The 27,655-nt window shown below is 41.4% G+C and overlaps 1 protein-coding gene across 9 annotated transcripts in view; it reads right to left on the reverse strand.

Moving 5' to 3' along the window:
• The window catches only part of tle3b (TLE family member 3, transcriptional corepressor b), a 42,322-nt gene that overhangs the window by 4,343 nt on the left and 10,324 nt on the right, over positions 1-27,655 (reverse strand). Inside the window, exons 6-18 of one of the 9 annotated variants that reach the window (XM_084743416.1) lie at positions 22,167-22,229; positions 20,563-20,637; positions 16,029-16,064; positions 12,759-12,964; positions 11,304-11,361; positions 8,238-8,354; positions 6,667-6,717; positions 6,095-6,250; positions 5,056-5,191; positions 3,479-3,651; positions 2,828-2,904; positions 1,903-2,152; positions 131-378 (exon numbers count right to left, since the gene is read on the reverse strand). In XM_084743416.1, the coding sequence (XP_084599542.1) occupies positions 131-378; positions 1,903-2,152; positions 2,828-2,904; positions 3,479-3,651; positions 5,056-5,191; positions 6,095-6,250; positions 6,667-6,717; positions 8,238-8,354; positions 11,304-11,361; positions 12,759-12,964; positions 16,029-16,064; positions 20,563-20,637; positions 22,167-22,229 (1,646 nt within the window). Of the gene's footprint in view, positions 1-130; positions 379-1,902; positions 2,153-2,827; positions 2,905-3,478; positions 3,652-5,055; positions 5,192-6,094; positions 6,251-6,666; positions 6,718-8,237; positions 8,355-11,303; positions 11,362-12,758; positions 12,965-16,028; positions 16,065-20,532; positions 20,638-22,166; positions 22,230-27,655 lie in introns of all 9 variants that reach the window. The other 8 variants (XM_084743336.1, XM_084743658.1, XM_084743576.1 and 5 more) reach the window with 8 other exon arrangements.

Consider the following 27,655-nt stretch of genomic DNA (forward strand, 5'->3'; position numbering starts at 1 on the left):
AACTATTTTATTCTTAAAATACAAAGAGCTGTGTATTTAAGAATGCCTGAAGGAAACATTCCAACTGAGTGAATTAAGTCTCAAACTCGCCATATTGGTAAAAATACATCCCCCGAGCCAAAGCACTGACCTAACGAGGGTCTGGTTATGGAGGTCCCACACAGCGATGTTTCCATCTGAGCAGCAGGAGAAGCAGACCTTGGCGTCGGGGCTTATGGCCAGTGCGTAGCAGGCTGGAGCAGAGGAAGTGAGCTCGGCCTTTATGCGGGGTGTCTGTGAGGCCAGGTCCCAGATGGTAAGCGTGCTGGCCTCGCCACCCACTATCAGGGTGCGGCCGTCAGGCAACAGCTTGCAGGAGCGGATGTAATTGTCCCTGTTCTGGAACAGAAAACAAGTATCGTCACGATCTTGATGACTGGATGTAATTTATCTAAACAGGTGAAATATCTTCTTGAGTACAACGATTTGAGATTAAAGGGATAGTTCAGAATATTTGAAATGGGGCTGTGTAAGATATTTATAGTAGTATACTATATATAGTATAGTCAGTGTATTACCTACAGTAGTGGTTTAGAGAAGAAGCAAAAAGGAGTACCAGCATGGAAAAGCAGTGAAAATATTTAAACAGCCTATATTTAAACAACAAGATTGCCCAAGAAAAAAATAGTAACTTTACCTTGCAGAACACAGGAGTTACTGGTCTACCAGTGCTTTGATCGGTTACTTAGCTTGTGCTATTGTGATATTGGTGAATCCAAACACAAAAAACCTACCCAATTAAAGAAGCTATAGACCAGCAACTCCTATATTCTGCATGGTAAATGACTGATTTTGCCAGTGGATGTAGTTGGTTTGCAGAATGTGATATCTGGCTTACATAACGGCAGTTTCCCATCAGAAAAGCCTGATAAAGCAGTGAAAATATTCTAAACATCGTGCACACTTAAATTGATGCTGATTTTTGTAGCTGTCTAAAATACACTTTGTTGACCCCATCTAAGTACATGACTTAGCTTCTTCCTACACCAGTACTTTTGCTGCTTCTCCAAAGTGGGGCTGTGTTGACCCCTATCTACTCTGAGTAATACACTGAATATGGATAAGTACCTCATGCGACCCCCACTTCAAAAAACCTGAACTATGCCTTTAAGAACAAACTCAATTAGAATTCTGTTGAGCAAAAAGAGATCAGCAGCATACATCAGTGTATCCACATCAAGACTTTCTCTGATAAAACTCTTGAGGAGCTGAGTGAAGTTTTTAGGCTGCTGCTGACTCTGTTTCATGTTATAGTGAAGATGTGGATGTCAGCTTTAACAAGAGAGAGTGGGGCTGCAGCTGCTGGCCCGGCGCCAGGAGAGCAGGAAGACAGAGATCAATAGGACTGTGGAAGCTCTTGGTCGAATTAAAACAGCACCCTGATGGCTTTATAAGACCCAATTGCACTCTGGACGCACCTTAAGGGTGTTGGAGGCCATATGAGATGAACGGTATGAAGCCGCAGTATCAAAATGAGAAATGGGAGGCAGTTGGGAGGAAGTAATGAGCTGGGTAATGGCAGACAGGGTTGGCCAATCAGAACATCATTACTCAGCAGGCTTTTTTTTCCCCCTTCTCCTCACCCAGGATTATTTCAGCACAGCAGCGAGACACTTTGCTGAATTATTCACATGTCTGTCTGTTGGGATCTGGGGGAAAGTTACAGTGGGATGTGGAGTCAGGCTACATTTGATGCTCAAGCAAATCTTAATGAAGGAGACCGATTGCAGAGACCTCAACATGAGTACATTATGTCTCCGTTCTGGTTGGATGCCTTGTTAACACTTTGAAACATCCACAGTAATAACACAGATTTGAAACGGCTCTGTCCCGACTTGTAAAACAAAAACAATCACTAGTTACCAGGCAGTCGAGTTGGGACACCGGGCTCTTGCTGCCTGGTTGGCTGATGTCCCAGATCTTGACACAACCCTTGCCGCCAGTGTAGACGTGACGTGTGGGGTTGCTGATGGTGACAGCGCAAACCACTTCCCCGTGGCTCAGTGTGTTAATCTGGCGAGCGTGGCGTGGGATGCCCGGGCCTATCAGTGCATCTGGAGGGAAGGGCACAGGCTGCATCTGACCATCCGCACTCACATGAAAAGAATAAGCTCTGTAGAGGACAAAGAGGGAAAGATGGTCAGTGTGAGCTAAGAAGTACATGCTATCTGTTAAAGGGATAGTTTGGGTTTTTTGAAGCGGGGTTGTAGGAGATGGCATAGACATATTACACATAGATGCGGCATTGACCACCTTGGCCTGTTGCTGTGATACTGACAAATACATATAGATGGAGAACTAATGTTTTTCTGGATAAAAAGCTCTGTAACATTTACATTTCTCAACTGAATTTCAATGACTCATGTAACATTCAAGAGTCTATGGTTTACATGGACTGGGAGAAAAAGTTATTTTACTCCATGTAGACCATGAACCATTAAACTCACTGCCTGACTCACTGAAGTCAGCTGAGAAATGTGAAGGTTTTTGTGCTTTGTTTCTAGAAAAGGCACCGCTCCAAGTTTACATGTGTTTTTTCACAGGCCAGTCTCAACTGGACTTTTAACTCATCTTGATATTTGTAGGTGGCCAAAATAGGTTTTGCTGCTGACCCTGTCTGCAGCAGTACATTACTTAATTTCCTACACTGGTACTTCTCCAAGCTGGGGCTGTGCTGACCGCCATCTACTGTAGGTAATACACTGACTATGGATAAGTACCTCATAAAACCCCACTTCAAAAAAATGAACTATTCCTTTGATATGAAAAAACTAAATCCCAAACTCACGGTTTTCCTCCAGAAATGGACGTGAGGCTGGCTGGCAGGCCTGGAGCTCTCATGTGAGGATGAGGGTCAAACCCCGCCTGTGTGAGCAAGAAGAACAAAGAGTTAAGAAACAAGCCTGCAAAGATGAATTAGACTAAGCTAATATTCAAATTGAAAACTACGCTTCACTTTATCTGCTAACGCCCTGAGGAACTCTTGTACCATCGTTTCCAGGCAAATCCCTTGAAAGGCGCAGATTCAGCTTCGCTGCATACAGAGGAGCTTTACACAAGGCTACAACATCCCACTTGCTAATGCTAATGAAAGCCTGAGAGATTTTCAAACACGGAGATGCATTTTGGGGGTGAGCCTTTTTTTAAAGCCTTTAGAATGCTAACTAACTAACATCAAAGTAAAGGAGCCATGCTGTCTTTGTACTTTCTCATTATGTACACACAACAAGCTGCAGCCAGCCAAGCAGAAATATTCACGATGAGTTATGGAAATACAGGATGAATGCTTAAGTTTCTCAAAGAGACTTTACAACCTACAGCCATGGAGGATAATTCACAGAGATGCTGGCGAGGGCTTGTTGTGTCAAACTGATGGAGGTGGAATATATGAATGAATATATGTGACTCATAAATTCTATATAGAGGCTGGGATAGTTACAATTGGTGAGCGTCCATAGGCGGCGGCAGCTGCAGCGCTCATCTGTGGCGAGATGAGACCCGGATAGACGCCTGGGCTGGTCAGGGAGCCGTTCATCTCATGATGACCCATCATGGCAAACGGACTGGCGTAGGAACCCGCAATGGTCAGAGGTGTACGCAGGGCCGGGGCAGCTAGGGAAGAGAAGATTATATTTTTATTTTTATATAGAACCTATTGCAGCAGGAGAGACAATAGCTACCATTTGGAAACACAAAACATTTGGTTCATTACATTGATGGGGTGCATCTTTCCCCATTATTATTCAAGTAAAGGACAATTGGAAAACTCCATCTGCTGAGGAGGACCTGTCACAATAATTACATTATTGACTTATTGAGGTCAGCAAAATTTATCAAGGTCATGTGCACATGTCCAACGCCCATAGTTTTTACATACATGTTTATTACATAAGAATGTCAACAGTATTTTAACCAACATGGTGTCAGAATAAATAGCAGGGTTTTCCCTACCATTGTAAGACTTTTTTCACAGTGCACTGCGGGGGGGAAACTATGCTGGGACACATTTTGCTGTTGTTTCTGGTCACACTGCTTCTGTCGTCCATTGTCTGCTGTCTAAATTAAAATTTCATTGCTCTTTGAGGGGGTGTACTAGCATTGTTATACTATGATATTATAATTATATCAGTGGCACAAAATGGTCTTAAAATTACAATAATATAATTTATCACAATTATTTCAGGGGCAATATATTCAACAGAAGTAGTTATCTCAACAGGCCAATGTGATATGATCAAAAGCTTCAGGACTGCTACTAATGGACCTTACAGTGAGATTGTTTTTACAACTGTTATTTACAAGGTCAAGAATGAACTTTCAATCTCAAGGTTAGTTTATCAGCAGTGAATCTGCAGATTATTTCCGTGATTATTTGTCTGATCTCTGCATCACAATTTCCTTAAGCCCAAATTAATGTCATTATTTTGTCAAACAAGCACTCCAAAACCAGAGAGACGTGTCCCCGTTGGTTCCTCCACGGCCTGCGGTTACCCATAAAACCCTTGTCTGTGTAGGTTCACAGAGGTTAAACGCATACTTCCATCTTAAGTTATTTTTCAAGGGAAACAAAATAGTTTCAGGTTTAAGTGAGTGTGATAGTGGGTCATCGCTGAGATGCAACCACAGAGACTCTCCCACATGCACACTTCATTCAGCACAGGCTTTAGGAAGTCAGTGTAGGGAGGAGGTCATGGTGGACGAATGGGTCAAACACAGGACTCTCACCCAGGAGACCAGGACTTGCACACTATCCAAGACTAAAAGTCAGTGTTGACTATTTATTTGTAGACTTAGCTGCCTTATTATTTTCAGTTTCCATCTGCAGTTTGTTTAGGTTTAGGCAACAAAACTACTTGGTTAGGTTAAAATAACAAGCTAATACTGACTTAGGGTTTCACAAATTTCTCCCACATGCAAACTACGTCAAAATATGAAGAAGCAACATGCATAAATCTTCCAAGAGTTTTGCAAATCTAGAGTTACCATCTAGACATGACAGTGGAGGTGTGTATGTACCTAATGCTTCCATGCCGGGTGGTTTGCCCATTGTAAGAGGCCTCAGTCCTGGAGTGGTGCTGGTTCCTGGTGTTGGGGCCTCGTTTCTTGGTGTAGGTGTGTTGGACTTCAGGCTCGGTGTGGATGACTTGTCATTCTGAAACGAAGCGGAGATAGAATAGAGAAACTCTTTAACTTCTGCACTCAACCCTGTTTTGTATCCTCGTAGTGAAACTTCTAAGTTCACTTAAAAAAAATCCCCCAGTGAGTCAAAAATACCCCAACTGGCAGGGAAATCCAGAGTGACAATCTAAGTGGACGGCTCAAGGTAATCCAATCTAACAGTGACACTTCATTACAGCCATGGTGTGTGTGTATGTGTGTGTGTGTGTAGTGGGGGTAGAGGCATAAACCTTTGCTTAGAAGTCAAGCTTGTTAAGAGTTGCTAGACAAGCAAGATGGTGTCCCAAACACTTCTTTCATAATTAATCCATCTTTCTTCCTTTGCAGATGGAGTTGGAGGAGCCGGGGTTTAGCCTGGTGACACACACTAATGAGGGACGGAGAGGAGCCGGGTGTCATGGGAGGTGGAGGGTAGTGATGTGGGCTATAAATCTATCCTAATCCTCAGTGAAATGGTTTATGTAAAAGTGATGCATGGGGATTGTTTTAGCCTGGTTAGCAAGAGCTTCAGCATTAGAGAAAATCAGGAGACGGAGGGGGGGGGAGGATGAGATGAAGCGAAAAAAGAGGGAGACAGCGGTTCCCTCGCCGCTGTGTCTCTGGGTTATTTACAGCCTCGGGCCGAGGAAGAAATGACCATTTATTGGGTAAGCCATAAAGGAGATTGAGAGGAGTGAGCCACAGGGTTTGATTTCCTGAGAGTGCATCCACCCTCTGCCCCTTCAAGCCCCTCGTAGCAGCCAACTGCTAAGCCTCCTGCGTATTAGTCCTTCACACAGACACCCACTTCACTTGACAAATGCCCTTTAGTCTGTCAGCTCACCCTTCACCCCCTCCACACTGTAACCTCCTTATTTCATCCTCTTTCTAGACTCACATGGGCGTGGTCCTTCGCTTTGGAGGACGGCGTGCTGCCCGAGGAGGCGACGGAGGCGGGGCTGTTGGGGGCAGCATCCTTCTTCAGGACTCGTGATTTATCCAGGCCGTTTTCTGGAGGAGAGTGCGCGGGGCTGACTCGAGGGGTGGCCGGATCCTACAGAGTTAAACGAGACAGACAGAGAGCGAGACTGAGCAAACAGAGCGGAGGAAAGCCACTGGCATGTACATGTAGGTCAAACAAACTGGGGCCTCATGTGCAAACACAGATAAATATACTCGTGCGTGCTCGTACTCTGCCTCACACACACACTTTTCATTCACCTGTCACTCCCTTTTCTCTTTGTGTTCTTTGTCTTACTTTCTGCATGAATGGCAAAAGAAATACAGCAAGTGAGCACACACTCATGACACACACTCACACACAAACCAATATTATGACAGACTTTTTGGCAGCGCTGTGAAAGGTGTTGAGGCTTCAACAGACAAATGACAAAAGACTGCTGTGTTTAGTTTCTGTGCGACGCACGGAGAGGAATGTGGCCGAGCAGCTCAGATCAAACGTAGTCTTACCTCATTGGAAACATCCACCACCAGGTCGTCACTTTTGTCTCCGTCACTGTCCTGAAATGAAGGAGTGACACACTTAGTTTACTGGGAGACAAATAACAGTGATACAACAATTACAGTAAAAACCAGTACAATAAATTTTTCTACTACTACAGCAAAGTGACAGACCACACCAGAGTTACGGTTTGTAACCCATTTTTACTTAAAAATTGAATCAAATGTAAGATTTGTTTATCATTTGCTCAAGATACTGTATATACAGAGGAAATTAAACTGGGTAATGCTTTATTTTACACCTTAATTATTCCCTAATATCTACAATATCTTGAAAGTTTCCTGGAAAGAACTGTGTTACTTGGTAGTAATTACAGAGAAAATGGAGTCACAGATCTGAGGTTGTTATTTAAGACAGTTTTTGATAGCCAGAGGAATTTCACTGACAGAGCTGGTCCATTTGAACTGATATAAATTCATATTCCAGCCTACCCTTTTCAATGAAGTGTTCTCCTTCTGTCGACATATTTAAGAGAAAACTTAAGACCCACATGTTCTGTCTGGCTTCTGAGAGTCCTTAAGGTCATATATCTCACTTTTTATCCCCCTGTGTCTTATATTTTAATTTGTTCTTCTACTTATTTACTTGTAGATAGGATTTTATGTTGTCTGTGCTGCTATCTGGATGTTTTATTTCTTAAACTGTCATTATTTCACTTTACAGCACTTTGGTCAACTTTGGTTGTTTTTAAATGTGTTTTATGAATAAACTTGACTTGATAATAATGGAGATTAGATTGTTAAATTGCAATACTGCTAATATTTGCATAATCCGTTGACACGCTGTGCACTGACTAATAAAATTAAGGACACACTAGTTTAGCTTTTAATTAGAATTAATAAATTTGAAGTGTACCAATTCAACACTTTATTTCAGCTATAATTAGAGTCAAATTACATATTCCTTTCCAAGACATTTTCTTAGAACTTATTAGATATTTACAGACTCATAAAATAAAGCTTTACCAAAACTTTTATGGTTAATCAATGAAACAGTAGGTAATAATTTGGTTAAGTAGTTTTCAAGCAATAATTTGGTTTGTTAACTGTTTAAATATTATTTATTTGGCAAACAGCTATGTGTTGGATATAGAAGTGTGTCAGATACTTAATTGATATTTATGTCTTCTTATCGCTTGTGGGGAATGTGATCTGTTGCAGACTATTTGAGATAGTTTCTCACTGCCACAAGCTATTTGCCTGATGAAGATCTGCTACCAAAATGCTACAAATAAATGCAATATTAAGTTAAAAGTTAGATAGTGTGTTGAAATTAATTTCTTTTTTGGTCCTCTCAAGACCCTTTCCTACATATCTGTCTCCTCAAATAGATGTGCCAACTTTTTTTTTTTTTTGTTCTGGGTTTGATAATACTGAACACATTTAGCAACCTAATATAATGACTTAAATAAAGTTAAAATACAAGCAGACTCAAGCTCAAGGCCCCACCAACAACTTGAATAGAAGAGCTACAAACTAAACTATAAACAAAACAAACAATGAAACCAATAAACACTCACATATCTGCTGTCTTTGTCGTCCACTTTGCGTTTCTTGGAGTCGAGACCGTAATCCGAAGAGCTGCGGTGCTTCTCACTCGCTGCCCGCAGGCTGTCTGATGGAGATACCGAGTTATTCTGCCAAAAACAACAATAGGCAACCACCCGTCAGTCTCAGCCAGTTCCCTCTGAGTCTGCAACACCTTCGACTATTAGCATCCTCAAGAAACTGTCAATAACTGTATAATATACAGAACATTACTATGAGTTGCAGCATGTAGAACTGCAGTGAGCTTAGCCAGTTTTGTAAATGTCTTGTTGCTCCAGCTTAAACCAGCCTGACATGACATGCAGTAAGATTGTCTGACTCTTACAAATAAATACACTTTTGTTAGCTTAGGGTGCAAGATGTCAGTGACAAAAAAAAAAAAAAGAATAAGTGCTGTCCTCCCAGTTTATGTCCCGTGAACGTTTTGGGGCTTAAATTCAGCAAGTGACAAACCCTCAGAAACCAGAAAAGCCAGAAACGACCAAATGGTGCGTTTAAGTCCAGGCATGGCTCTGGAGCCTTTTTCATTTGTCAGAGCAGTGAAAATGTTGACTGTAAAGCTAAACGCACAATGCTCCTGGACTGATTTGGGATAGAAGGTGCAGAAGAGGATTCTGGGACAGCTTAGCCCTGCTCCTGCCGCTGCTGCCAAGGCAATGGAGCAAGGAGGGAACAGACGAGGCAGCTGAGCAAAGCCACAAACACACAGAATGCCTCTGGAAGACAAAAGCATTAACTCACAAGCTAGGTGATGCTTAGGGCAGATTGCGTAGAGGTAGAGATAAAATGTGAGTCGGGAGCCGAGTGCAGCATGGGATACTGGGTGAATATATACACACACAACCTGACATCTAATCCTCTTGTAGACCCAGTAACCTGGTCAGACACACTTGAATAAACATCAACAATTCTGACCAAACACGGCTTATATCCCTGTCTGTGACATGCAAGCACTTGCAAATAAAAGCAAAACAGACCAGGATCTCTCACTGGGTAACTGTAAAACCCACGTTAATGACAGCTAATGAGTCCTTGAGAGAGTGAGAGAGTGTGTGTGTACTGTGGCAGGATCAGTGATGAAACAGCAGAAAATGACAGCAGAGTTCATGAAAATCAACCAGAATAAAAAAGAGGAAGGAAAGAAAGAGGCCATTGAGGAAAGAGTGCGAAGTGAAGACACACAAGGAGGGTGTTGCCAGCAGAGAAAAGAGCCATGAAAGAGGCAGAGTGAGAAAATGAGAAAAAAAAAGAGGAAGAAAGACAAGAGAGCAAAACAGGAAAGGAACTTGGCAAGCAATGAGAGCGTAGCAGTGTGGCAATGAGTTCTCCCCACTAGTGGGAATGCCCGGACAGGCTGGCACTCTCTCAGAAGCTGCAAACGGGGTTTTTGTAGTCTGGGCACTGGTGTGGTGGGGTAGCACTGCCAAACAGGCCGACAGGCAAGGCAAGGGAGGGAGGGGTGAAGGCGAGCAAACCCTGAGGCCGGCCCACACTGTCAGGCAGCTCAACAAATCCCTGCCTTCATCAGAAAGAGAAAGATATGGTGAAAGAGGGAGGAGGAGGAGGAAGATGTCCGACTTCTTGGCTGCAAATGACAGGAAGAGAAAGAAGAGCCGGAGAGACAGGAGAGAAAGGATGACCTGAAAAGAAAGACCTGAGCTGAGGTTAGTGATGTTAAAACAGCACTGTGGTTGGTAAGACTGGGAGAAAAAAAACTTATCCGCTTAAGTATCATGATTCTGTTTTTTAAGATTCCTGAATGGATTTTTTGATTGCTGAACTTATTATATACAGTATCTATACTTAAATAACTAGCGCTTAGTCTGTTAGCTCGATGCTAACACATGATGGGAAGTACCATTTACATGCTAATGGTAAATTAGCATCACAATAGATATCAAATTAGCATTAAAATAAGTTAAGTATGGTGACAGTATTGGGAGATAAGTGTATCATCCCAGCCCTGGAGGTTGGGCAGTTAATGGCACACACACACACACACACACACGTCCACCACTATCAGCCAACTTAGCAGCCTTCTGCCATTTCCACATCCCTCCTTCTCAGGCCAAAATATGGAAAGCTACTGTTGTGGAAAAGAAATCCACAGAGTTTTAGTCTGGCTCAGTGTGAGGATGCAGTCTGACAGACAAAATCTCCTGCAGCATTACAGCCCGTCTGTGTATCTGAGTCGGTGACCTTTAAAGGATTGCTTAGACTCAATAACCCTGCACTTGCCACCAACTCTAGTATCAGATGACCTGAGACAACAGGACAGGAAGACTCTGCGTGTGTGTGTGTTTGTGTGTGTGTGCTGAAGAAGAGAGAGGAGAGGGGAGGGTGGTGGGGAGATCAGGTAAGGTAGTATTGGCAGCCACTCGTCACCATACGAGATGGGGGAAGAGTTTGGGTTCCCTTCAGACATGAGTGGGCTCATTCAGGATGGCCAGTCAATGGGAACTCAATCTGGCCGAGCAGATCCAACAGAGCGTTACGCTCCAGCTAACTGAGAGCTTTAAGCCAGTCCAATAAACAAGGACTTTAACATGAGAAGGAAAAGACAGAGAGATAGAGACAGCGGGGAGAGGAGAGGAGGTGGAAAAGAGTAAATGAGTGAAATAAGACGAAGAAAGAACAGACAATAAGGAGAAAAGCAGATAAAATGAGATGAAAAGGAGTCAGGTGTTGGACACATGCAACAGTGAATCCTCTAAAGCAGTGAGGGAAGAAGAGAAGGAGAGTCAAAGTCGCTTTTAATTGTGCTGAAATTAAAGGAGGTAGCTGACTGCTAATCCTCGCCCAGTGATTGGAGTCATTTTCCACCTGGATTAGATGGAACTGGCTTATTTGGCCAGACTTCATTATTTGATTTCAGTGGTCCCCCCAGAGTACAAAAATGTGTGTGTTCTTACACACAGAGCATGAATTTCTATTGAACAGTGGGCTTAAGTCTATGTAAAGTACACCTAATCACCAAACACAGTGAGCCGGGGAGCTGCAAAGTCAAGACACACACAGGAGATGGAGAGTCAACGTACCGTGCTCGACTCGCGTTCTTTCAGAGGAATGGCCAGAGGCGAGTGAAAAGATGAGGGGCCAGGAGGGACAAAAGCAAAACACAAATTAGTATGGGTGTCATCACGACTCAGCACGCCAATCACATAACAGTGATAACATTATTATTCAGCTAAAAGATACAAAATAATTTTGTCACCGCTTTGCTATTCATAGAGGGTTTATAATCTGTACCTAACACTTAACACTCACACGCTTAACAAATCATTTATCGATGCTTTGTAAATCAGTTATGAGCCATTATTGAGGACAAAGTAGGAAAACTCTGGCTGCTTATTATCCTGCTGGAGGAGGATACTACTTTTTTACTTCACCAGGTAGACCCTCCCTTGGACATTTTGACCTAAAAGTGGCAATTTTGTGATAAAGGAAAAAGGTGTGACAGAAATCTGTAGAGCTGCAGAGACGTCCTGGCCTACAAATCTTCTTCTTCAGATGGAAGAAAACTTGTTTCTGGGATACAGACCTCAACAAATGTCACATCATCTTGTTTTTAATTGTGATGCAAAAATGATCATTCCCACTGATCATGACTCATATTGTAATCGCAATCTCTCTCTCAAAAAAAAAAAAATCACAGTATGATTTATTTTTAACCACATCATTCCCATATCTAGTTTTAATGATAACACTATACTACTACTAATCATTTGGAAATCAACCGTGGTTTATTGTGAAACTGGTAGTCATTTCACCCCTACCTCTGATATTCTGTAAAAGGGCTATATTTACATCAGTGTTGCATCAGCAAACTCTTGTTTATTTTTCCTCCCCATTTATTTCACTCTGTTCTTTCTTTTTGTCATGCATGTCCCCCAGTGGGGGGCCTGGCCCCCAGTTTGGGAACCACTGACTTAATATTTATAATTGTAACTGGCTTATGAACATGTACTTTTGTCTTATTAGTCATGACCCTTCGTTAATGACTATATCATCATGTAACTGCTTTTATTAATGACTTTGTGGACAAAAAAATTGATCATGGTAATTTGGCACCTTGCTTATAACTGGTTTATAAAGCATTAGTAAGTGATTTATCAGCCAATTATAAAGCCATATGTTCACCTCATGTGGTGACTTACTTGAACACGGTACTTTAAAAAGGTACAGATGGTAGACATTTTTTACATGACCACCTGCATTTTTTATTTTTATTCATTTATTTTTTTTTGCCTGTTCTGAAATTTGTTTATCCTCTAAACCAGCAGTAGTGTTCAGACTTCCACTAAATTTGTCTGTTTCCTGATGTCTGTAAAAACCTCACTTGAAATTCTGTACATGAACACTAACACATAAAAACATAAAGAGGTGTTTCTGTATTAAATGTATCTGGCTGGTAGAACCAGTTCTTGGCAGGTACAATCAGCCATCAGCAGTAAAACGCTGCAGGCAGTGTGTGTGGCAGGCTGTGCTCCTCACCTCTGTGCTCCAGGTCGTGGTGGTTCTTCTCATCCTTTACAGGCAGGTGGGCCTGGCTGCCAAGAGCACCCAGAGCCAGCAGGCCTGAGCCAGCGCCCGTCACAGGAGGGATGCCGGGCGGCTGCAGGCCTGAAGGGTGTGGGGGCAGCTGGACCGGGGGGCCGTGGGCCGCGTGAGAGAGGTGCTGAGCCTGAAGCTGCTGCTGCTGTAAACAAACACGGGAGAGAGACGGGAGACAAGACAGAGGACAAGTGGGTCGGCTGGGAAGTGAATCCATGAATGACCGCACTCTACTCATGCATTAGAGCTGGCTTTGACAACATTTAGTTCAAGGCCAAACCGTTTATGCATAATAGCAGGCTGACAGTGACTGCCAACATGCTGATCCAGCTCATTCACTGTCTGAGGGGGGAAAACAGATTCTGCTCATAGCTACAGATGTACAGTGTGAATATTATCAGCTTCAACATGTTAGACAGTAGAACACATTCATGTCCAAAACATTTCTGTGTGGTAATTATTATATTACCTCTAATTATCAGCATTTTTATCATTTGGTTGTACATCGTTATCCAAGAACAGACCATGTACTGCATCGTGAGGCAACAAGAGATCACATTTTAACAACCCAAAACATTCTGGCTAACAATTACACACTAATTATTGATGGGTATCAAGAACCAGTACTAAACCAGTGCTGGTTCTAGGGCTGCAACTAAAAATTATTTTCATGAAGGATTTGTTGATCTGTTGATTATTTTCATGATTAATTGATTACTTTTTGGTCCATAAAATGTCAGAAAATGTCTTCCAAAGCCCAAGGTGGCATCTTCAAATGTCTTGGTTTGTCAGTTTACTGTCATTGAGGAGTAAAGAAACCAGAAAATATTCACATTTGAGAAACCAAAATAAAAAAATTTGGACATTTTTTTCCTTAAGAAATGACTCAAAATGATTAACTGATTATCAAAATAGTTGGCAATCAATTTAAAAGTCAATATTTGATTAACCATTGCAACTTTTCCCAGTTCCTGACTGGTCAGTACTGAAATATCAATAAGCTCCTGAACAAAATGTTAGATAAACAGCTTACAGGGCAAATGATTCAAAATTAATCTTTTGACATCTTTTCATGTAATGCCATTTTTTTTGCACCAAATTATAGTGAGTAGTATCAATAATTGTATCAGCAAGTATTTTATTGATAAGTGGTATCAGTATTGAAATCAGCATCAATAAAATCCTAGTAATACCCATCCCTAACACTAATAAACTAATCTTTTTTACACGAGTGTGCTGAGACAGCATCACAAAGTTGAGCTTTAACTAACAGTTATTTTCATCTGTCAAGTGCTATTAGTAGGGATAATCAATCAACTGTTAAGTCTGTAACAGTTGCCACAAAATAGTGAAAAATGGCCGTCACTGCTCTCCAGAACTCATTTATTTTAACTGGCACCGTAAAATATAAACAATTTACAATGATATGAAACAAAGAAAAGCAGCAAATCATCACATTTGAGAACCTGGAAACAGATCATATTTGAGGTTGGACAAAAAACGCTACTGATTGACTAACAGTTCCAGGACAAAGTTGATCCAGCTCAGCGTATGGTCTGTACATGAACGAGCTACAGTGTTGTGCCTCTGTAAAGACCGTCTCCAGGTTTGTACTACAGACCTGGTACTCCTTTCATATCATGCTCTTCACAACTGTGCTACACTTCTCACTGTTGCTTTACAAATTGCTTTTCGTTTCTTATTTATGATATGAGACCTTTATGTGACAACTATGTTTTGACTTGACACCATGTCTCCTCTGGTCAGAAATGGTACAGAGTGTTTTTGCTCACACCCAAACCACTGTGCTTCAATCATAGCCGGGACAGTTAAAAAATCAATAGGTCTACACTTGAAAACCTCAAAACCTTTCAACACTCTGGAAAACCAAGCAAGCATGCCCACTACTCCAGCAAAAATGCTGTTAAGCACAGACACGGTGGAGGACACACACACACACACACACACACACACACACCTCCCAAGAGGCCGTGGACGTCTGTGTGAGAGGAGTGAGTAGATAGACAGGAGTTAAATAGCCACTCAGGCAAGAGGGAAGCAAGTGCTTTAAAACAAGGTTAAATAACACTTAGCACATCCATCAACCGCCTCTCCAAAAAAGAAAAAAAAAACATGATTGCTATTCTGCTTGCGAGATAGAACTTCAATAACCTCATCCATACATTCATTACATGAACCAGACGAGGGTATATCTAGTGGCTTACCACATTTAAAGGTTTATTTAGCAGCTGGCCATTATTCAGTCAGCTCATTATGTCGAGCTGGAACCAAAATCGTACAATGGATATAAGCGACTGAGGGGCGGCATTGTTAATCGATATTGTGCTGGTGTGCCGAGCAGCCTATTTGTTGCGAAGGAAAAGCGAGCGAAAAAGAGAGGACAGGGCAGCCAGAACAAGAAAGGGAGGGAGAGGCAGAATCAGAAAATAACAAGAGAATGAAAGAGAGAGGGATTGAGGCAGGGACGTCCCCATTGAGTGTGCCTAATGAGGAAAAGCGTGCAGGGATCATTATCAAGAAGCCTCATTAACGAGCTATGGCTGAGGAGAGGAGCGAGGAGAGACGAGGGGAGGGAGACGGAGAGAGAGAAAAAGAGGGAAAAAATTCAGAAAATAAATTGCTTCCAATTCAATATTCATGGATAAAGAGCTGGCTTCCTTTCACACTTATCTTTTTTCATTATGTGTAAATGCCGCCGCAGCTCAGGCAACTTCCACAGGAAACAGGCAATTAAAGTTAACTAGGCGAAGCTGGCTCCCTGCAGAACAGTACTGTCAGGTGGAACAAGCATCAACAGCACCAGCACAAACCAGCTGGCAGACCGGCTTAATAAGTCTGGCAATGATCGCCACATTACCTACTTATCCTGTGCTTTACAACAGCTTCCGTGGCTCATCGTCATATTTTCTGCAGTTGTCACGACAAAGATTAGACTCCACTAAAAACAGACCTGACTGATTTCAGTATCGGAGAAGCGCTGAGACACAGGGAACGAGTTTGAGGTTAGAAACAGTGCTGTCAAATCTGTGACACCTGAGTGAGGCAGACAATGGACAAAAATATCCAAACAATCATGCTTTGTCTCCAAAAGGCCTTCACAAAAGACACGTTAGACTGCCAGCAAGCAGTTCAAAACACTTGAAAACAACAGATTGTTTCTCTGTTTGGTAAGTTTTCTCAACACTGACCATAAACACTGGGTAGACACTATGAGGAGGCTGCTGCTGCTGGGACAAAGGAGAGAGAGGAAGAGATTCAGCCAGAAATTATACTAGAAGAGGAGAAGAGACAATAAAAACTAGGGCTATCTGCAGATTATTTTCACTTAATCACTTAATCCTTCGGGATTGGTTTTTCATTTTTTTTAATTGACCAGAGTCCAAGGCAACATCTTCAAATCACTTGTTTTGTTCAATCAACAGTCCCAAATACCAAAATATTCAGTTTGCTATCAGAGAAAGTGAAGAAAAACATCAAGTATTAACATTTAGTTAATATATAATATATATCTCTAAGCTGTAAGCTGCAACTTTTTGTTGAAGAACTGAATAATCAACCAATCTCTTCTACTCTACTAACTGAAGACAACAGAGTTCTCCAGAACATTTTCACACTTCCTGTTCCCTCACCTCAAAGAGTCAAAGGGTTTTTGGTTAGATGCCTGAAATAAGGTCTGTGGTGGTAAACACCAACTAAAAAAGATGTAACATCTTACTCTACGCCATAAAATTGGCCAGTAAATACCCTACTTGTGAATTTTGAAACTTTATGTGTTTTTTTTTTTAAAAAGGTGGTTGCTAACAGAGGCTACAGAGGTTTTGCAGCATCTAACTGTGTCATCAAAACATGCAAGTATCATACACTTTTGTCTGCCACCAAGTTTATTTTCCACACTAATCCAAAGGAAAAATCCTATTGGGTTTTTAGTGACAGGAACCAAGATGATGGTAAAAAGTGTCATCCCTGCAGCACTCTCAACTACCACTAAGTTTCCTTCATGTACTAATAGTAAAGCTAGGTTAGCATCTTATTTTTAAATAAAATTACAGTTAAACAGTCATCAATACAAGATAAAATTATGATAGGTACGTGTACCATCACTTCAAACATTAACAAACCCTCAGACGTTAACTGCTTGTGGTAAATGTGTAGATACTGCCAAGTCAAACCATGTGTCACCGTGGACACTCCTACTTCATAAAAATGTCTGCACAAACAAACCAGATGGAATTATGACCTTCTCTAACAAAGTAAATATGCGCACACAAATAAAAGATACACTTTTTTCACAGAGGTGATAACTGTTAGGAAATGAGTGACATCAGAAGCTAAACCAGGCGGTGTAAAAGTGTTCGTTGAGCTCCGCAGATTACCATTTACATAGGGGTTGATGATAAGCAGCACAGCACCTGTAACTGACTCGTTAACCATTATCTCAGTACAATCTTGGCCTGTGTAGAAATCATGGAAATGAGGCTAGGAGCATGGAAATGAGACAACGCCTCTGACACTTCAAATCAATCTCAATCATGTCACCTTTAGCCAAAACTTATGCAAAACAGTGTGCGGCAGAGGAGACTAGTTTGCATCTCTGTCTCAGCTTCCCTCAACACAGTTCACTCCACTTGGGTTGTAGATAGCGTGCATTTTTGTTAAGTTTAACATTACGGAAATGATGCGTGTCTGAACATTTTCTCATCTCTGACCCTATTTGCAGGTTTTATTTTGACTAATTTCGCTTACTTTCGTATTTGGTGGCAACTGCAGGTGGATTTTCATAGAAATTATTAATTATTTCAAATCTTTGTGATACATATTTAATCAAAAATAAAACTAGAAAATTATGGCCACGACAAATTATTCTGAATTACTCATCAAGTATATGAAATATCAGAAAATTGTGAAGAATGCCCACAGTCCAAGGTGACATCTCCATATTGCTTGATTTATTCAATCATAAGCTTAAACTCAAAGACACTTTAGATGAATTATTCCCCTTGAGCAGCTGGTTTCTTGTTAGGTTTTTCAGCTTTCTGCTTTAGAATTTGCAAGATTATGATTAAAGTTATTGTTGATTAATTTTCTGTTGATTGACTAGGGCTACAACTAATGATTATCTTCAGAATTTATTAATCTGACGATTATTTTTCTGATTTAGCATTTGGTCTATAAAATGTCCAAACAAAAAGGGAAAAATGCTAATCACAATTTCCCAAAGCTCAAAGTAACATCTTCAGATAGCTTTTGTCTGACCAACAATGCAAAACTCAGAGATTCCTAATTTACTATCATAAATGATGAAGAAAAGCAGCAAATCCTGAGCGTCTGATCAACAAATCACTGCAGTTCGATGACCGACTTATCAATCAATCATTGCAGTTTTGTATAAAATAGCAATATTTTGTCCTATAAGTCCACTATTTGTACATCAATTGACCACAAGTCCCGACTTCACAGTTGAAAAAAATCTGTTGCATTTGAACACAGTCACCTTCAGCTGGTAGGAGACTTTAATATAATGTATACACTGCACACATACCGACACAGAGAACCATCATATGTGTGCATTTGTGTCTAGACTCACATCCATTATCTGATCTACCGGCTGTAGGAAGCTGCCAGAGCCTGATGCTCTCTGAATATCACTTTAATGACAAGACACCACAGCAGCTCCGCCTCACTCACACTGTGGGGACATGGAGATTGATCACCTGCCACGTCTTCGCCCCAATAATTAAAGGCTGTTCTTCCTGTGTGTGTGTGTGTGTGTGTGTGTGTGTGTGTGTGTGTGTGTGTGTGTGTTCTGTCTGGCCCTGCCCTCCCTTAATGAAGGCAGGGTCACTCCTGTTGTTGTGGACAGTCTCACTGAGCTGGTTGGGTTGGAAAAAAAAAAAAAGAAAGGAAATAGGAAGTAATTACCTTGAAAACTGGGGGTTGTGCTCCTGGCTCATTTACCTTAATAGAATTTCGATATCTGCCTCTCATTAGACTTGACCCTCTGCCACTGGGACTAGCTAACCGCTGACTAACCTCTGTTACAGAGGGCTAATCAAAAAGGGTCAGTTATCCATTTGGGTCCAAGCTGCCCATTAAAAAGCAGCTCAGCTTATAAATAAAACCAGATGAAAGACCAAATCACTAAATAGTATATTTGGCCAGAGTGGATTGTGTGTGTTTAGGGTTGTGGCTAAAATTAAAGGGTCGATTATGCTGATTTTTGAAGTGCAATCTTTTCCTCTAGTCAAGTTTAGAATTCTGCAGATGCTCTCAACTGAATCAAACTAGAGTTGCAACGATTAAGTGATTAATCAATGAGTTTTCAACTATTAATTTAATTGCCAACTACTTTGGTAATCGATTAATTGTTCTGAGTCTTTTTTTTTTTTAAGAAAAAAGTGTACAAATTTTCTTATTTCAGCTCCTCAAATGTTTTCTTCTGGTGTAAAATGAAAAATGTGTGAACAAAACTAGACATTCAAGGACGTCACCATGAGCTCCTGGAAACACTGATCAACATTTTTCAACATTTTATGGACCACATGATCGACAGATTCATTAATTGGATAATGAATATAATTGTTAAATGTGGCCCTAAATCAATTTCATATAATCAGGTTACAAAAATGGCAAAGCAAAAGCTAAGATTTGTCCTAGATCCTGAGAAATATAGCAACATTAGAGCATACACATCAGCTCTCAGATGTACATCGCTTTGGATCAAAGCGTCTGCTAAATGAAATTGTAAATTTTATTCAGACTGTAATTACAAACCAAATGGGAAAACAACATTTTCCTTACATTTTATACACTGAATGATTCATTGAGTAATCAAGAAAATAATAAATCTGTGAAAATAATTATTTGTAACCGTTGTGACAGCAAAGATATTTTTCCTGTTCTTCGTATTCTGCCATCTTTCCTTGAAAGCTGCCTTAATCTTTTATCCACTACACCTTCCAAATGTTCAGTATCTGCTGCGTCTGTCCTGCTGTAATCTCTGCTGCAATCACAATGCCTGTCCCAACCTGACCGCTCTAATTCCTCCTGCTATTGGGTCAGAGGTAAGGGTAAGCCTGTTGGCTGGAACCTTTTATCTAATTAAAGTGCAGTCAAAGTGAAATCTGAGAAACACCATGATCTGATCTCAGTCTGCACTGTGTTACTGTATATCAGATGTTCTATGACTCTGACTGCCTGAGAGTAGAAAATCAGAGTGGAACTGCGCCCTGTATGTGCTGCTGACAGGTCACAGTTAACTAACAATCAGAGAAATTACTGCAGTGAACACCATATTGACAACACATTGCAAACATTGTGAACTCAAATAAAAACATAATAAACTACTGGAGACAGGGGCAAGTCTGCACAAGAGAAGAGGACATGGCATTGCTAGTTTGTATTCAGTCTGAACATTCAAATGCCACACAGGAGGAAGAAAAGGGTTGCAGATTAATACACTAAGCTACTCTTATTCCTTTTTCAACCCTCCTGAATCTATTGCCCTTTCCCAGGTTATCCTTGACATGCAACACCTTAGCTAAAGCGTATAATGGTGAAATAAACCCGTGAGCGTATTGTAGCATGTTTAAATAGCCCCTATGTCTGTATTGGAATTGCCGGTCCTGCTCTATATGTGCAGTTTTGCCCCTGGCCTCAGGTCAAATGAAGGAAGAAAAAAGGGGGTATACACACAGTGAGAGGCAGATTGGGAAGTCCACGTACCCCGATGATAGCATTCAGCTCAGTCATTGTCACCTGCTTGGCTCGCTCAACAGCCTGAGCCACCTGCTGTTGATGCTGCAGGACACAAACACAAAGATTAGATTCCTGATGGAAAAGAATTTGTTACAAAAGACTGAAAAAAGGCTCATACCCTGGCCTGTGCAAGTCTACAAGGACGCACTTTAGACGGTGCTCAATAATGTTCAAAAGACATTTACTTCCTACTCAAAGTCAATAACACAACAGTCCTGTAAAGACCCCGCATTATTAGCATAACTGTACATGATAGGGAATCTCATAGAAGGTATATAAAAACTAGGGATGTTAATGATTAAACGATCATCAATCAATTCCCATCCATGCAGATGGAATAATTTCTTTGGAGTATAGTAAAGATAAATGCGCCAAGCCAAGACAAATTATGTCAGAGTGAACAGTAAACTGAAATCGTTTATCAGGAGATCAGGACATCTAGTTTCTTACTTAATAAAAAGAATTTGTAAGTAGGGTTGCTGCAGAAATAGCATTCATATTTTTTCTTTCATGATGTTCGGCCCTTCTTGTTTTATGCTTCGATGCGTGTTAAACTACTGACTCGATGCTTCAAAATATTCAACAAGCAATATGATGGCGAGTAACAGTACAAGCTCAAGGATGCATCAATACCAGCTGTCTGTGACCTGACTTCAAACTTGGAGGCTGCAAGTTTTGTCATGTTTTATGTTGCTCTAGCATTTCGGCATTAGCAGCTAATGTGGCTACTACCACAGGCTGGGGTTATATTGGGCTATTGAGGGACACTGGATGCCTGTAACTGTTTTTAGGTAAATGGGCATGTTTTTTTTATTTTCTGGTCAATCGACTATTCAAAGCACTTCTACAACTACATGTTTCATTCACCTATTCGCTCATACAATCACACGCCCATGGAACAGCCATCGGGAGCAACTTGGGGTTTTGACATGTGGACTGGAGAAGCCTTGGGTTGAACCTTTTGATTAGTGGACGACCCGTTCGACCTCCTAAGCTCCAATTTTTCAGGTCACTTTTTGTGAAAATTTATACTGCAGTGAAAGAAGCATTTGCTTTGTTGTTATAAGGAGGCTGATACCATTACACTTGGCACCCAATTACCTCATTTATCATAAATGAAACAAAACAATGGCGTTCATACCGTATACCACACTGCTGAGCCAACCTACATAACCACAGGGGAAATTCCGTCACTGTGACAGTGTTATTTGAAACTCTTTTTTTAAATTCCTTGTATATTTGGTTTCATTTACTTTCTTGTTTACTTTTGGTTTGGCGATTTATTGATTAACAACAGGCAGAAAAGGAACAGGAGCAGGACTCCTTAGTCATGGTGAGCGATTAAAATAATTAACTTATTTAATTTGTGATTAAAATACATTATTCTGTGTAATGCCGTTAGAACTGTCAATTCAACAACCTTTTCATGATCATTCATTCATTCCCCTACATCCCATTGATAGGATCTCTGCACGCTAACCACCCTTACAATTACCTGTACAGTTACAATTAGTTATGACAAATGAAATTATTCCTCTTCTTTAAATGCTGTAATCTGGAATGACACTCACCTCTTGTGACAAGAAAGGCATGATCTGAGCCAGAATTGCATTGAGACGTTTGGCGATCTCAGTCTGTAGAAGAGGAGAGAGAGAGAGAAAATATTAGGATGATAGTTTTTCCATTTACTGCAGGCCACAGGCAACACTGTAATTAAGCAGTTAAACTACCTATAAAACAAAAGGGCGTGTATTTGTGCTCACACACAAATGTTTGCAGCGTCCATCTGGACAGACCATGTATTTCTTAACTAAATTGGGACCGCCTTAGTACAAATTTACTTCCCCCTCTGTCCTGCCTCCATTAGACTCCGGCCTGATTTCATTAGGAGGCTGAAATATGCTAATACCATCTGGCTGGAGAGACCATAATGAGGTCCATACTTCATAATTACGGCCCATGGAGAGGGGGGGGGGTGCACGCTGAAGCAGACAGGTTAACCCTCTGGTCCTATCTATCAGAGGCATCTTTGGTATCGACCACGCAATATTAGCTGGGACAGTAAGCTGATACTGCAAGGCTCGACGAACATAGAGCACTTTACAGTGCTGCATTTGGACAAATGGATATGCTGCGCTGCCTGCCTCCTGCACTTGAATGTCCCAAGACATTTTGCCCAAACCCATTTCCTTTTTTAAAATCTGTACTTTGCACAGAGAGGAGGAAGAAGAACACAAAAGTAGAAAGCAGAATAAAGGAGAAGGGGTGGAATATGTTGGGGGTTGGGGGGTGATGAATGGTGAAGTGAAACGCTCTGATTTGACACTAAGGTAATGTAGTTTGACTGAACCGGGGGAGGTGAACTAATTGATTCTGAGAGATTAGGGGTGGAGGCCCAGCAGGTGTGTGTGGGGGGGGAAGAGGTCCTTCCCGCCGTTTTATACGCTGCTGCATTCCACTCATTTTCTCCCTTAACCTTGTTTGACTGTGAAAGAGGGGGAAGGAGGAGGAGGAGAAGGAAAGGGGGAGGGCAGGAGGTGCCAGCAGCCTTTTGCACAGCCCTCTGTGTCCGTCTTTTCATTTTGGAGGAGGAGGGAGCAGGAAAAGAAGGAAAGAAGGGGGGACAGACCTTTGCTGGCCTGTCAGGAATTATCTCACAACCCCCAGTCTGACCTCAGACGCACTGTGCTTTCTCTCCCCCCTCCGTCCTCCTCCAAATGCTTCTTCACACCCCTCCCTGCTAATCTTTACTACTCTCCTCCGTGCCCTCCCTCCTTCCTCCTCTTCCTCTCTCATCTTCCCCCTCTTCTGTTGCTGGGGCAACGCTATCTGGCACGGCTGATCGTTATGTAAATTGGGCTGGGGCCCTGACCAGAACAGCCTGTAAAATCATATTAGGCGCAGCAAAGAGGCAGGTCATTAAATTGAATTTTCGGCCTGTCGATCTGATCGGCACGGGAAATTAATGAGGGATAACTGGGAGAGGGGAGGTGGGGAGGTGGGTGCACTGGAGGGGGGCTGACATAGAGAGACAGAGAGAGAAAGAGAGGGAGGGAGCTCTATGGAGACTCATAAACCATCATCATTAGCGGGGGCTGGATACAATGACACACAGTAGGATTAGAGTGTTTCAGTATCACACCACTTCTCTGGAAATGGCTGCAAGGGGAGCAACATGGGGCTTGTAGGACACAGCGGTATGCTGATACACTCAGCTATTAGAGCAACAACATTACAAACCCTCACCACAAACTGATTCACAAAGAAAGGCATCCATTTGTTCATTGCAAATCACCACTCCAGAACCACAATTTGAAGCCAAAAACATTCATGGAATTCAGGAGTTATTTAGTGTGCTGGGCTAAAACAAAACACAGGTTTCTCTCTGAGGTTCATTCTGAAAGCCAAGCTGAAGCACCAGCTGCTTCAGGAGCTGAGATCATACCGAGTTGCGTTCATGGGTTTTTTGAGGTTAAATGTTCCCAATCCCTTGGCTTCCTCTGAAATTTGCCACAGAGTTAAAATATTACTTCTGAGCCAGGAAATAAAACAATGGGACAGACTTCCTTTGCATCCATTTTTCCTTTTGTGGCCTAATTATTGCAATGCTGAAGTTGTCATATCTCAGCTGCAGTTTAAGAGAATGAGGGCAAAGATGACTCACACATCAACCTGAGAAACATGCTATAAAATCGCTCAACTGGATTACTGCCTTTATCAGCTAAATCTTGCCCTTCCTTTTCAGATACTGAGAATGGGATCATGACGTTGGCTGCAGTGAGAAACACAAAGCATTGTGAGGTTTTTGGACACAGAAGCAATATGGTAGTTATTGTAGAGGAAGACGTTCCAGTGTTTTTTATATTTTATCGACCTTAAAAACACGCTGGAATGGTGAAAGCTTGCTGTATTATCAACTGTCATAACTTAACCGTTTTAACGACCGGCGTAGGAAATGGAGCACTAATGGAGTGAGATTTAACTCGCCAAGTTAACAAAGAGACAGAAAATGGCATGAGTAGCACCTGTAACACGAACAAACATCACATTCCTGAAACAGGTTTGTGTATTCTCATCATTTTCACACAGGTGAGTCATAATCAAAACACTTTTAAACTATTATGCGGTTACCACCAGCTGCGTATACACAGCATTGGGTAATCAAGTTGTTGGTTGTTGCTACACAGCTAACTTTGTATGACTAGCTGGCTGCATAGTTATATAACTAATCATAGAAATTCTGTGTTTTTCCAAGCAAATCAGCCAATAAAATGCTAACATGTCATCCTGAAGAAAGAAAAGGACATGATTGTGTGGGCTGTTATGAAACCATCTACTGAAATTTCTGACTTAACCCCCCTTGTAATGTAGACTATAGAGCTGCAGCAAGTGAATCGGTTATAAATCAATTATTAGCTAACTATTTTGATAATTGATGAGTAAAAAAGTCAAAATTATCCGATTGTAGCTCCTTAAGCTACAATTGAATGAAGGAGATCATTGAGATCAATGGTTGAAGGAGATCATCTTGGGCTTTGGGAAACACCAATTGACATTTTAGAGACCGGACAACTGATCATTAATCAATAAAATAAACAGATTAATAGGCAATAAAAATAATCATAAGTTTTACGATTTAGTTTCTACATTAATAGTGTTATCAATATGTTGTATACCACATGTGAAATGATGGAAAATAACTCCCATTCTGAATCCCTTTATTTATCTCACATAATGATTGATACTGAAGTAAATATGTGTAAATTATTGGGTTAGGGTTAGCCTGCAGTAACTTTAAGTTTGCTTAGATCAGCCAACCACTCTGTCACTGTGTTCATACAGATGAAGCCTGTTAATTCCCTTTATTTTCTCAAAGTAGAGCTTCTTTGCTTCCTTCACCAGCATCTCTCGTTTTTTTTTTGTCAGTTGATTTATGTTTGTTGTTGTTGAAGCTCATGGTTGCTGTAAGCAACGTGAATGTAAGCAAAGACATGCATCCTAACATATGACGACCACTACCCAGAATGCAATGCACCATGATGTCGCTGCCTATTCTATTTAATAGCTGCACTCTTTCACAGTTCACACAAGTTACAGTGGGCAAATGTGCACATGGCTTCTTTACATGACTTTTTCACTGGCATTCTGAAGGGGAAAACTACTGATAACACATCACATCCAATGACTCGCAGCACTCTTAAATGACTCCCACTTTACTTTGGAGGCACTATTTTCCACAATGCTTTTAGTGGCAGAGACAGGCACTGGAAAGAGTTTATTGTCACTTAAAGCCACTGAAAACAGAAGCCTTTGAGCCGGCAGAAGCTTTTCACTGCAGCTCCACAATTACAGGTACTCAGGGTTGTCTAGTAGCACCAGAGCTTGGAGAGGCTCTCTCTCCATTGCATCCCTCTGTCAATGGTGCGTTGAAAGCCATTTGGCTGTTTGTCGCTCCAGGCATTAGCCCCCAAGTGGAGAGCAGAGTCTCTGACGAGGATTCAATTGGCGAGGAAAACAAGTGGCATATGATGGGGGGGGGGGGGGGGGCAGAGATGGCTGTTTGGGAATTATCTTCTCAGCCAGAGCAGAGGAAGAAAGAGGCACTTAGAGGTATCTTGTTCATTACAAATGCATGAAGAATATTTTGCATGTGCATGTCATTCTATTTTGAGCTCATACACACAAAACTGAAGTGACATCCTTTTCTGCAGGGGAGCACATGGAAATGGGCTGTTTTCCAACAGATTACATCTGATTTCGTTAGAGTTCAACCCATCATGTAGACATTTTTTTTTTTATAGATTTCATTTTGAATTATTCAGTTTACATGTACAGACACACACATACACAAAAACTATTTTCTTCCGTTTAACCACATCAACACTGTCCCACAAAACCATCATCAGCGGTTGAGTACATGTACACACACATACACACCGAGACACTAATTGTGTAACACTGTTCTACCAGCCTTTCTAGCCTGGCTATCAAAATAAAGCATGTCTCACAGCCTCCAATAACCTCGTCAACCTCCCCTGAGAGAGAGAGTGTGTGTGTTCTCGTAGTCAGTTTGTTTTGGCTTAGAGACAGGTCGGCCATCATCACCTTGGCAAACAATTCCAGGAATCCTGTATAAATTATTCATTTGCACAAGCTCTCTCTTTCTCCCTCCCTCTGCTCCTCCGTTCACCCTCTTCCTCCATCCAGGAAACGGACATGACTCCCCTTGATGAAGCACTTTCTCTGTTTCCCTCATCCACTCAACAAGTGAGGAAATGGATACATACAACAGATATCAAAAATGGCGCAAAAAAAAACAACAGGTGCTACAAAAGCAAGCAGCCACATATAATACTGTGGTATATGATCAGTTAATGGTTATTTCTTGTGATTATTTTTTTTCTATACATGTTCTATGAATTAATTCCCATGAATTAATTTGTGATGTAGCAGACAACCACAATGTCATATATGAGTTTTCAGTCTTTCAACTTGGTGGCCGCTGAAGGGTAGTGATGTTATTTTAGTTAGCCATTAAGTGTGTAGATAAGCTTAAGTTAATGTATAATGTTGTGTTTGCTGCAGCAGAAAAGACATTGGCATTTGTTAGGCCTTTTCCACCAACATGAAACTGGCCCCAGTCCAGTTCAAGCATCTCATTTTGAACCGATTGGAACATTCCTATCAAGATATACTGCTGCAGAACCAAAAAGTTGGTTCCCATTCATAACCAAAAAATAGTTGGTATTCCTTGGGAACAAAAGTGGGCATGTCATATTCTGCAGGTTGTTGAGCACTGCGCAAAGCCTTCAGTTGATGATATCCCTGATTACAATTCACTCAAAACTGGTGGGAATGCAGGCTGGATTATTAGATATCGCCAAGGTTCCAAGAGTCTTGAATAGAACCAGTTCAAGAACCAGAGCTATTAGGTGTACAAGTCCCTGTTTGTACTTGTGAGAGCAGAGTTGGTTCCGACTGTGAACCGCTAAGGATAGCTAGTTAGTAGCTACGAATTACTGTGATTTCTTTCACCGCGGCGCAAAACAGTTACAAGAGG

The sequence above is a fragment of the Lutjanus erythropterus genome, chromosome 1 (assembly GCF_056507025.1).
Source record: "Lutjanus erythropterus isolate fLutEry1 chromosome 1, fLutEry1.hap2, whole genome shotgun sequence".
Lineage (NCBI taxonomy): Eukaryota > Metazoa > Chordata > Actinopteri > Lutjaniformes > Lutjanidae > Lutjanus > Lutjanus erythropterus.